Below are 12,910 nucleotides of genomic sequence, written 5' to 3'. Positions count from 1 at the left end.
TGATTAGATGAGGGCTTTAGGTAGCTGTATGGGATGATGGATTAGAGAGAGGAGACGTTGGAAGTTGGGAGACCACTTGAAAAGAACAATGTTAACTTGAAAATAGGGTCCGAACTAAGGTAGGTATTATATGAGTAAAGAAAAATGAACAAATGTGAGAGACATGGAGACAGAAAAAATTCCTTTTTCATTTTGTTCTTATAGATAAGATGAACTGGTAGGGGGTAGATGAGGGGTGGAGAACCTGTGGCCTTGAGATCACATGTGGTCCTCTAGGTCCTCAAGTGTGACCCATTGAATGAATCCAAACTTCACAGAACAAATCCCCTTAATAAAAGAATTTGTTCTGTAAAACTTGGATTCAGTCAAAGACCACAGCCAAGGACCTAGAAGGCCACATGTGGTCTTGAGGTTGCACGTTCACCACTCCTGGGCTAGATGCTAGTACTTCAGGTGGATACAGAATAAGGTGAATGATTGGACTTAAAGAGTGGTCATCATTCAATGTCAATTTGGAAGGAATCTAGCTAAATGTTCTGGGGAGCTGAACTTGATACTGGCTATTGACACTTTTATTAATAACTTGGATAACGGCAGTGATAACATAGCCATAAAATTTGCATAGGGAACAAAGATCAGAGGGATAGCTAACACACTAAAAGACAGAGTCCTCACATCTTGAGAGACTTGAACCTTGGGACAATATGGTAGAAGGTGCCGAGACAAATTTAGGCTGGATGGAAGGGATGACTTCTATTCATTAGAGCTGTCCAATCATGGAATGTGCAGCTTTTGAAGGCAGCTGCTTCCTTCTTATGATCTTAAAAAAAGGTTGGATAGTCACTTTCCAGGCCCAGGGGAGAAGGGATTTTTATTTAGTTAAAGTTTGACTCACTAATTTCAGGTTTCTTCTAACTCTTATGGTTGGGATTCTCTTGAAGAACTAGAATGATAACATTTAGCAGTTTGATTACCATCAATTAAATTCCAGACTGTTAGACAGAAGTGATATTAGTTTTTCCTTAGTCCCCATCCCCTATTTTTATAAACAAGGAAACTGATTTCCAAAGAGATGAAGTGACTGGCTCCAAGGGCATACAAGTGGTTAGTGGAAGAGTTATGACTCAAACCCAGGTCTTTAGATTCTCATTCCCAAAAAATGTCTTTCTCCTCAGATTATCAGTGCTACACTTGCTACAACACCTGCCTTGCATTCCAATTCCCAGAATCCTCTGGTTCCCTCTCCTAACTATTGAAACTGTACCTTCTACCATAGTGTCCCAAGGTTCTGCTAAGAAAAACACATTGAACTCTTCTTCTACTTGACTTAAAGAGAGTTATCATAGAAAGTGGCTTCACCTCTCAGCTGGTTTCCATACCTGTAAAATGTACTGTAAGTGGAAAGAGCGCTAGGTTCAAAGTGAGAGACAGGTTCAAATCTCGCTCTTGCTACTTTCTAACAGTGTGACTTTGGGAGTCACTGGCAACCAACACCAAAATCAAGCAGAACTAATCTATTCCCTCTTCTATGTGACAGCCTTTTAAAGGCTTCCAGGGAGCTATCATATACCCCACAGCATGGGTAAGACTCTTGCTGAAAGAAAAGTATAAGATTTTTTTTTTACTGCTTTTATTCTTAAACATAATACTAATGGAGGGTAGCTGGGAATAATGTATTTTTCTACAGGTATCCTGTACCTCATAGTCATAGAGCACTGAAGACATCAATGCTCGTACCATCTCTCAGAAATGGTTAAGTAGCAAATGAGAACATGGATGATACAATAAAACAAAGCAAGAGTTCTTCAATCTCTTAGACTGCTGCTAATATCATTTTTTGTAGTAGCCACTTAAGCATGTGCTTAATCATGTGCATATTCTGTCTCTCCAAGTAGAGGGTAAATTCCTTGAGGTAGGTACTTCGTCTTTGTAACCTTTACAGCCTACTCTAAGACACAAACTATAAATTCAATGAGGAAGTTGTTTATTTACAGAAATTCACATTTCCCACAGAGGACATCATGGCTTAAAACCAAGGTGAACATTTTCCTCTTCTTTCTCAAGGCTTGCAGAATTCTAATGACTGAACTTTTTTTAACAATTAAATGTGCTCAGGGCTCCAGCCAGGTAGATTCCAGCTGGCTAGGTGACTGTGGTTGGGGGAAAACACCAGCCTACCCCGTCCCCACCCCGCCACTGCTTCTGCCATGGCTTGTCTACAACAGGATGTGGGAACTGATCTCACCACACATTGAGCTCTTGGTGCAGGAACAAGTTCCAAAGTCAACTGTTGATAAAGTTTCTGAGCAAGGTCCCAGGCCACTGTAACTGCTGTACTTATCACAATCATTCAATGTGATATGAAAATGGAGACCATCTTCTTCATCAAACCCCAACATGGGAAAGAGGACTCCTGCTGCATCAGCATATAGTACCTATTGCCAGTATGGACTGGCTGCAATGTCAGGCACCTCTTGAAGCTATGTGGGGTGGTAAGGTGAAGTGTACACCTTGAGAAGGGGATGAGAAAATACCTCTGGCAACACTTATGCTTTGCTTTCTGTGCTTAATTTCAAGAGCTATGTTTCTCTTCAGGCATTTGCTATGGTGTCTAAGTAAAAGTACCTTTATTGATGTTAATTGGCAGGTCAGCCTGGTCTCTCATCTTGCTGTAGGACCATGGAATTTGGGTTTTATTGGAAGCCAACCCCTTACATCCTGCCTCAGTTTCCAGAATTACAAAGTAGACAATTTGTCTAGCAACTGGTAAATCCTGAATAATGATCCACCCCTCCCCCACCCCTAATCCTTATCCCAATTCTCATTTTCACAGATAAGTCAAGTTCCAAATGCTAAGCTGGCTATGCCTTTTTAGGATTCTATGGGTACTCCTGAAGGGAAATGGGGTGACTCTCTCTAATGTCATTGGCTCAGATCCACACCTGTGTGTGTCTCCCCACTTATCAATTGAGAATTAGTCAGCCAGATTTAAGTAGCTCTCAGAAAGGGGCTACAACAAGAGCAGTTGGTACAAAACATCTTCCTGGTATTCTCCCCAAAGGACATGTAGAGTCGATGAAAAGTGAGAAAGTGGGCTCACACTTAACAGAACACATGTAGCTGGAGGTAATTCAGTTCCTAGTTGCTAGCAGTCCTTTGCCCCTTCTCACAGAGTGCTCAAGAAGTTTCTGTTAACTATGGTTTTGTTTCTTTGCTGGGCACCTTGTAGGGCTGTGAATTCAGGCTGTCCTTGGCTCCTAATGATGTACACACAGCTGACAGCTGATCTGGGACTACCATTTAGCACACTGATACAAAGATCGGAGCAGTGCTGTCAGGGGGTACAATGGTAAGACATGAAGGAGAAGATGGGGAGGTCCAACATTCTTTAGATCCTTCAAAGCTGTGTGTGTGTATGTATGTGTGTGTATGTGTGTATGTATATGTGTGTATATGTGTGTGTGTGTGTGTGTGTGTATGTGTAGAATCCTGACTGAAGTGGAGACTTCTTTACCCTCACTCCCTACCCCAGGCAGTCTCTACAAAGCAATATGCTGCTTTATTTCTGGAGAAGCTCCCTGTTCATACTTAGTGCTTACACAGGACCCAGAAGGCAGAGCAAAATTTCTCAGCCAATTGGGATAGACTTCAAACTGCTTTATAAAAAATCTCACCTTAAGGGTTGGTTTTTGTTTTTTTTTTTTTAATATTGTTCCCTTACCTAATTAACGTATTAGGCTAAAAAGGGTGGCTTTAACTCCACCATTTCAATTCTTGCCACAGGAGAGTGTCCAGGGGATTTAAAATGGAGAGAGTGGCTTTGGACTATTGTCAGACCACAAAATGATATTTTAACAATAGTGGATTTAGTTCCTAATAACATTTTCCATAGATGGTGTGGTATAGGAGGGGGTGAAATGGCCTCAGTCAGGAAGACCCAGGTTCAAATGCTGTCTGGGACATACCCTAGCTGTGACCCTGGGAGGCCTCCCAGTGCTGCTGATCTACATTGATAGAGAGGGTTTCCTCATCAGGAGTTCCCTATTTTTGTTGTTCAGTCATTTTTTCAGTTTTTTTTTTTAAATCTCAAACGTGACTGAAGATTTAAAACCATTCCTTTCGTGTTTCCTATTTGTACATGATTTTGTCATTTAGTCATTGTTCAGTTGTTTCTGACTCTTCACGACCCCATTTGGAGTTTTCTTAGCAAGGATACTGGAGTGGTTTATTATTTCCTTCTCCAGCTCATTTTGCAGATGAGGAAATTGAGGCAAACAGGGTTAAGTGACTTACCCAGGATCACACAGCTAGCAAGTGTCTGAGGCTGGATTTGAACCCAGGAAGATAAGCCTTCCTGACTCCAGGCCCAGCACTATCTACTGCTTCACCTCGATACCCCAGGAGTTCCCTATACCAGTGAAATGACAGGTCCCAAAACAAACAATCAAAAAACATCATCTCAAAGCAACAAAAACACTTTTTCACTTAGTCTTCACTGCCCTAGGCAAGCAGTAAAAATGGCAAAGGAAGGTAGCCCAGAAGACCACAGAGTCCTCAGAGAAGCTTAGGGAAAATCTGCAAATGACCCAAGTCAACTGTACACCAGGGAAACTTGGTTATTTTTGCACTTTATCAAAAGCTCATTTATCATCCTTTGTCTTCCTGGTTCTCAGGGTTTCACCCTCTTCCTCCGCCTCTCCCCTCCACTCTGCCCCCTACCCACAAGGAAGTAAAAGTTCCTGATTCCTTTCACCTGTTCATTTTGCTCCCTCTCCCTGAAATGGAGAGAGTTGAATTCAGAAAAACTTCCTCTTTTGCTGTTTCACTTTCCCTTAAACACAAATAGCAAAATGAATGATCAATAGAAATATCCCTTTGGCTCAGAGTGTGCCAAACCCCAGATCTAATCCATGGTGTCAGGAGAAGACAGGATTATAGACTCAGAGCTGGTCAACCCCTCCATCCATGGGTGACGAGACTGGAGCCCAGAGTGGTTCTGCAACTTGCCCTGGATCACACAGAAAGTGTGAGGTGGGATTCCAGTTGAGGTCTAACTAATTCCATGTCAAGCGCTGTCTCCCCTACACCATGCTGTTTTTCGTAAAACTTCATTCCATTAGAGGACTCAGAGAACTTTAAAAGGAAGCAAACAAATGATTTACCCCCTTTTCTATGCACATTCTCCCTCTTCGCCTATCTAAAACACACCTGGGGTGGGCTCCTCTCCTTCTGGCCTTCCATCCTTCCACTCTTCCAGATTCAGCAAAAGCGTCATGGAACCAAGAATCTCTGGGCCAAATCCCACCTAGGGAAGCTGTTCCCTCCAGGCAGGTTGGCCAGAACTGCCTTTCTAGCCTGTGCAAATAACTGTGAGCAAAGCTGCTTTGAAGTGCCAGCCACCTGCTACCTAATTAAAAATGACAGCAGCTGCTCACCAGGGAGGGACCCCTCAGCTGCCCTGAGGCCAGCTCAAACCAAAGACTTGAAAGAGAGGAGTAAGGAAAATGGAACAAGTGGAAAGAGAGGAGAATGTTACAGAACAAGACTGTGGAATAAGGAGTTGCTTGTGTGGGCTTTTCTTCCCCCTCCTTTTCTTCCTCTTTTGGACTCTGAAGAAAATGAACTTAGTGTTACATAGCCAAGACTTTATTTGGGCACTCATTTCACATATTTACCACTTTTCTCATCTCACATGGGCATATCTACATCTACATCTACATATATGTTATCGACACATATATGTACATATAAACATCTATATTGCAACAAAACTGCAAAATGAGCAGAGATCATTGTCTCACTCACCTTTGTAACCTGAGATTCTTTCCCTTTGAGGTCGCCTTTTCCCAATGACATCTTCTTTATTATTTTCCAAGATTTACCTGAAAACATCTTATTGTTTACACCCAAGTTCCACCTTCCGGTAAAGATTTTTTTCTTTCCAAATTACTTCGTCTTCTCTTGGCTTAAAGTAGCTTTGACAATGACAGAGGGACCAATTCGTGACTACTAGAAACCAAATGTATAGTAAGGCAGGAAGGAGAGAGCATGTGGTGGCTTATTTTCATCATGTGCATAAATTTTTGTTTTACCTAGATTAAGATCTCAGGACAGGAGTGACCTCGACTTTCTCTTATTCCTTTTTTTGAGCCCCTCATATATACTTTTATTGATGTTCATGTTCAGTTGATGATGTATTATTAGGGGCAGATGATAGTTTGCAGGAGATTAGCAAAGGTAACGACTTTAAGTCGACAGGTGCTGGTTCTCAGCAGTTGCTGCTTATTCGAAATGTAGATATAAGTTTCAAACCCTGAAGTACAGTTTTTCAAAGTCCCTCTCTTCTAACATGTGGTCCCTGAAATACCTGCATGAACTCTGGGGAAACACCATCCATGTAATCTCACACATGGTAGGAACTACTTGAAAGGCAATGGGTCAGAATCACAGTCATAATGTTCGAGCTGGGCAGAACTTTGGAGAGAGATCAATTATCTAATCCAGCTTCCTTATTTTGCATATTGTATAGGTCTGTCCCTAGCAGGAGGCAGAATGTCCCTTAGAAAGTTCTCCATCCTGCACTGGAGGATATGAGAAGTCTTAGTTTATTCATTATTTAATGGCTACTCCCTGACATTGTCCTGCTAGAAGGTGAGTTGGGGGATGAGGAGGGGTGAGGTTAGGTGAAAGTGTTCATAGTCCAGAGGTTGGAGGGGCAGTTTGCCTAGATAACTCATGCAAGGCAAGCGTTCACATGGTGGTCAGAAGAAGCGATATTAGGACGCTGTCAAGATCTCTCAAGGACTTTGGAATTGACTGTGTCACGTGGGAGACACTGGCACAAGACCACTCAGCATGGTGCTGAGAAAAGGTGCTGTTCTTTAAGAGCAAAGCACTATTAAGGTAGCTCAAAAGACACTTGAGTTGCACAAATGTAGAGAACCAACTCAAAGGTTCACGTGCCCACCTATGGTAGAGCATTCCGAGCTCTTATTGGTCAGATACACTGGAACTTGACTTGGGCATAGTGATGTCATTTTGGTCCTCTTGGAGAACAAAGGACAACCAACCTAGATAACTTGGAAATGGCTCTGATTGCAGTAATCATATAACAGAATCTCTGAGCAGGAAGAACTCTCTAAGATCATCTAGGTCAGTCCGTACCTGAGCAGAAATCCTTTCTGTAGCATCCCATACTAGCTATCCAGGGTTCATTTGATCTCAGGTGACTGAGAAGTCCCTACCTATCCAAGATAGCTTGTTCAATTTTTGGGCAGCTCTAACTGTTAGGAAATATTTCCTTCTAACCAGATGGTTTTCAGCTTTCTGCATCTCCTACCCCCTGGTCCTATTTTTTCTTTCAGGGGCCAAGAAAAACAATTCTAATGTCGCTTTTACACTATGACCCTTCAAATATTTAAAACCAATTATCATGTCCAAAAGAGACCTTCCCTTCTCCAGGATAAAAACCCCTCAAATTCCTCAGAGTCCTGTTTTGAGGTCTTTCCCCATCCTAAGCGATCTATTCTGGCCATACTATGAAACTGGCCAACATGTTTGAAGAAGGATGTCACAGCTGAATACAATACCACATTAGGGTCAACTATGGTGGGGCTGTGACTTAGCTAACTCTGGACACTAAGCTTCTAACAATGCAACCTGAGAGCATATTACTATTATTTGCTCTCATGTCATGTTATTGATGTGTAGAGAGCTTGTCATCACTAAAATACCCACATTTTTTCATATAAATTAAATTCATTTCAAATAGTATTTATAAAATGCCAAACATGTGCTAGGCTAGGCTGGGCCCACAAAAATGAAACAAACAAACAACAAAACCAGTTTCTCTCTTCCAGGAGCTTATATTTTATATGATAAATGTGAGGGAAAGGAAAGGATGTGGCATCACTGGAAAGTCCAGGAATCCTATAGAACTGGAACATAGAGACCCTGAGGGAGAATTTTATAGGATAGGGCTGGAAAGGTAGCTTCTGCTTAAGACCATGAATGGAGGTTGCTGAATGCTAGGCAAAGGAATTTGAACTTCAGGTAAGGGAGAGCCATTGAAGGTCTTTGGTCACATATTGGAGAAAGGAAAATGTTATCTAATTTTTCAAAAGGGAAAGAAATTTTTAGTGACCATATAAAACAAGGTTTTCATCACTTTCTTTAGGGGAAAATTAGACCATTGATTGTGTTCTCTACACTTCTAATAGCTATTTCAGATGTAATTCTGTATTTATTAAGAGAATCTCCTATTTCAATAGTAATATAAAATTACATTCATCTTTGTTCCTTCTAGCTTCCTACTTTCTCCAGCAAGTTTTTTGCTACACTCTACAAACTTACCTTTGCGTCATATCCACATATACACCATCACCTTCTTGCATTCTGGTCCTGTTAATTTCCTGAAGATGAAATATGGCCTAGCCATACTTCCCTCCATCCAGAACAAGTACAACTGATGTTCTTGAACCCATATGGACTTTTGTCTAAATTAATTAATTTTAATCCTAATTGAATCTCACACAACTAGCAATAATCAAACAGTTTATCAGCATCTTGGGATGCTGAGACTACTGGGCAATATATCAACTGTCCCTTCCCGTTTCGTACCACGCCATACCATTTATGCTTCCGTCCAATAAAAAAGGTTAACAGAGCAGGGCCAGAAACAGAATCCTTTAGCTCTTCAGAAGTGACTTCCTTCTGCATTGACATGATTCTATGAATCAATGCTGTTTGGTTCCAGTTGTCAAACTAATTTCAAATTTCCCCAATTCTCCTATCAATAAGTCCATAGTGACCCATCATGTCCTTGAGGAAGACCTGAGATACTCTTTCAAATTCTTTGCTGAAACTCAATTATACTATATTATTTCCCTCATATTTAAGTCTAGGTATTACATTAACTCATGTTTACACAACACTACAAGGTTTACAAAGTGATTTCTTCACAACAGCCCTATATGGTTGGTTGCATAAAAATTATTAGTATTTTATAGTCTGCACAAAAATCCTCCTTAGATGTCTTGTCATGGCATTTAGATGAGCCTAGGTTCTTAAAGCAATATCAGAGGAATATAAGATCTGATGGATTCTATACATCATCATTTACTTTTCTAAGAAATGACAAAACTTCTGTGATTTGGTTGATATTCATCATTTTTTTTAGATCACTGATAGCAGTTCAGTAATCTTGTATGAAAATACATTTAGTAACCTGTACACAGTTCACCCAGACCCTAGGACTTGAACACATGGAGAGAAAGTAAGGTACTCTCTTACCATCTACCTGTTTATTTTGTGTTTGTGTTTCAAAACAATGAATATTTTTTTTGCTGTTGTTTCAATATGAAAATTTTCCTTGGCAGAGAAAAGAGAACCAAGATTGTATTTGAATAGTTTTGCCTTCCATTAACATTGTACCACTTGCCAGAATGTTCTCCCTATTTTAATCCTCCTTCTGTCTCCTTACAGACTGCCTGATCCTATCTACCTTTTTTCTAAACTCTTTGAAATCTATTTCTCAAGTCTATAGCAGATGTCAGACTGTGCCTGGCATTACCCTCCCTATCTCTCATTTCTGATGGCCTGGGAACTTCCTTCCAAAGTTTCCATTATTTCTACTTGTCAGTCAGTTCCTCATTCATTGTGACACTCACTCTAGAATAGCAGTTCCCCTTGTTGCTTCCTCCATTTTCTGAAGAATAATCAACAGTTCTGACAAATGGCTAATACCGGCCATGGTCCATAACTCAGATAATGATTGAGCAAATCAAGTACGAGGAGGAAAAAGGAAAGAGCTTGTTATGAAACTATGTTCCATTTGGAGAATACCAAAGGCAACTTTATATTAAAAGCAAAACACAAAAATAAAATGATTTCTTCCATGTGGTGAGAAGCAGGGGAAATATTGATAGCCATTTTCAATCATTTTCCCATAGTATGGATTTCTGAATAAAGATACTCTGATGTGGTATACATACAAAAGAATGATGCTATGGAAGGGAGAAAGAGAACCAAAACGTTTTAAGAATGCTTTTATCTTTTCTAACCTTTTGTTTAAGGTCCTGTTTTGATCAGCAGGGAGGAAATTGATAACTAGAGCAATTTAACTAGAGCATCTATATACTCTTAAAAATATAGGGAGAGGTTTTTTTTTTTCTGTAAAGATGGCCACAACTTAAAAAAATCTCTAGTGTTCAAAGACCATACTAAAGAAGTAATAATTAGTGCAATAATTAGCCCTTTCCAAAGATCAATAATCAATGGCTTTAGGCTGAACTTTTGGGAACAGTGTTCTTTCTTTTTTTGTTTTTGGAATAATAAGATTATGGGATTATAAATTTAGATCTGTAGGGACTTTGGGGGCAGCTAGGTGGTACAGTGGATAAAGTACCTGGCCTGGAGTCAGGAAGACCTGAGTTTAAATCTGGCCTCAGATACTTACTAGCTATAGGACCTTGGTCAAGGAAGTCACTCAACCATGTTTGCCTCAGTTTCCTCATGTATAAAATGAACTGCAGAAGGAAATAGCAAGCCACTCCAGTATCTTTGCCAAGAAAACCCCAAATGGGGTCACAAAGTATTGAGCATGACTGAAAAATGAATAAGGAACTAAAATTTTTTGCAACTATTTTTAGGGCGACTAGGTGGTGCATTGGATAAAGTGCCAGGCCTGGAGTCAGGAAGACTTGTCTCTCTGAGCTTAAATTCAGCCTCTGACACTTACTAGATGTGTGACCCTGGGCAACTCACTTAACCCTGCTGGCCTCAGTTTCCCTATCTGTAAAATGAACTACAGAAGAAAATGGCAAACCACTCCATTATCTTTGCCAAGAAAGCCCCAAATGCGGTAGAGCCAAGATGGCAAAGTAGAAAGACACAAATACGGAGGCTCCCCCATACAGCCCATAAAATACCTGTAGAGAGAGACTCTCAACAAATTTGGAACAGCAGAAGTGGAGAACAACAGAGTGGAGGAGATTTCCAGCCCAAGGTGACCTGAAAGGCCTGCAGGAAATGTTGGTTGCACAGGATGTGGAGTGGAGCGCAGAGCCTAGCCCAGCCTTGGCTGCATGTGGCAATGAGACTCTGGGAGGAGGACACCTCAGGGGGGAATCTCCAGTTGCAGCAGCGGGTCCTCAGATCCCTCAACCCACAGGAGCCAAAAGTCAGTGATGGGGTTTTTTCAGCTGGCAAGGAAGGGAGAAGGGCCTTCCATAGCTCTGGCCTTAGGCAGCCGCCCCAGAAGCCACATGGGCAGGCACAGCAGCAGTATCCACTGTTGGAGCGTAAAAACCCTGGGGGCACAGAGGAGCTGAGTCTTGCCTTGGCCCTGTGTGGAGGCCCTGGGAGAGTGGGTCTTTGTCTTACACTGAATGGCGGCCCTCCCATCCAGCTTATCTGAAAATCAGCCCCCAGTGCTGACTTGGCAGAACTGGAGGCCAGGTGGCTGTGGAGAGGTGACTGCTAAGATTCTGGGCACAAAAATCCCTTCCTCCGCCCAGACCAGTACACGCTTGATTGTGCCACCTTGGAGGAACTGAGATCTTACAGGTCCCCAGAGTATACCCTACTCTTGACAAAGGACCCAAAAGTCAAGTAACTGGTTGGGAAAATGCCCAAAAAAGGGAAAAAAAATAAGACTATAGAAAGTTACTTTCTTGGTGAACAGATATCTTCTCCCATCCTTTCAGATGAGGAAGAACAATGCTTACCATCAAGGAAAGACATAAAAGTCAAGGCTTCTGTATCCAAAACATCCAAAATAAATATTCAGTGGTCTTAGGCCATGGAAGAGCTCAAAAAGGATTTTGAAAATCAAGTAAGAGAGGTAGAGGAAAAATTGGGAAGAGAAATGAGAGAGATGCAAGAAAAGCATGAAAAGCAAGTCACCACCTTGCTAAAGGAGACCCCAAAAATGCTGAAGAAAATAACACTTTTAAAAATAGGCTAACTCAATTGGCAAAGGAGGTCCAAAAAACCAATGAGGAGAAGAATGCTTTAAAAAGCAGAATTAGTCAAATGGAAAAGGAGGTTCAAAAGCTCACTGAAGAAAATAGTTCTTTCAAAATTAGAATGGAACAGATGGAGGCTAATGACTTTATGAGAAACCAAGAAATCACAGAACAAAACAAAAAGAATGAAAAAATGGAAGATAATGTGAAATATCTCATTGGAAAAACAACTGACCTGGAAAATAGATCCAGGAGAGACAATATAAAAATTATGGGACTACCTGAAAACCCTGATCAAAAAAAGAGCCTATTCATCATCTTTCATGAAATTATCAAGGAAAACTGCCCTGATATTCTAGAACCAGGGGGAAAAATAAATATTGAAAGAACCCACTGATCACCTCCTGAAAGAGATCCAAAAAGAGAAACTCCTAGGAACATTGTGGCCAAGTTCCAGAGTTCCCTGGTCAAGGAGAAAATATTGCAAGCAGCTAGAAAGAAACAATTCAAATATTGTGGAAATACAATCATGATAACACAAGATCTAGCAGCTTCTACATTAAGGGATAGAAGGGTATGGAATAGGATATTCCAGAAGTCAAAGGAACTAGGACTAAAACCAAGAATCACCTACTCAGAAAAACTGAGTATAATACTTCAGGGGAAAAAAATGGTCTTTCAATGAAATAGAGGACTTTCAAGCATTCTTGATGAAAAGACCAGAGCTGAAAAGAAAATTTGACTTTCAAACACAAGAATCAAGAGAAGCATGAAAAGGTAAGCAGCAAAGAGAAGTCATAAGGGACTTACTAAAGTTGAACTATTTACATTTCCAAATGGAAAGATAATATTTGTAAGTCTTGAAACTTTTTTCAGTATCTGGGTAGTGGGTGGGATTACACACACACACACACACACACACACACACAGAGACAGAGAGCACA

At 40.8% G+C, this 12,910-nt stretch overlaps 1 protein-coding gene across 4 annotated transcripts in view; it reads right to left on the bottom strand.

The window, feature by feature from the left end:
* Positions 1–12,910, bottom strand: part of FYB1 (FYN binding protein 1) — a 195,285-nt gene that overhangs the window by 116,967 nt on the left and 65,408 nt on the right. Inside the window, exon 1 of one of the 4 annotated variants that reach the window (XM_072605774.1) lies at positions 5,209–5,418. The exons of the other annotated variants lie outside the window; for them this stretch is intronic. Within the exon in view, the coding sequence (XP_072461875.1) occupies positions 5,209–5,241 (33 nt within the window). The 5' untranslated portion in view covers positions 5,242–5,418. Of the gene's footprint in view, positions 1–5,208; positions 5,419–12,910 lie in introns of those variants that run through there. 4 annotated transcript variants of the gene reach the window in all.

Source organism: Notamacropus eugenii, chromosome 4, assembly GCF_028372415.1.
Source record: "Notamacropus eugenii isolate mMacEug1 chromosome 4, mMacEug1.pri_v2, whole genome shotgun sequence".
Taxonomy (NCBI): domain Eukaryota; kingdom Metazoa; phylum Chordata; class Mammalia; order Diprotodontia; family Macropodidae; genus Notamacropus; species Notamacropus eugenii.
This window is presented reverse-complemented; position numbering and strand designations above follow the sequence as displayed.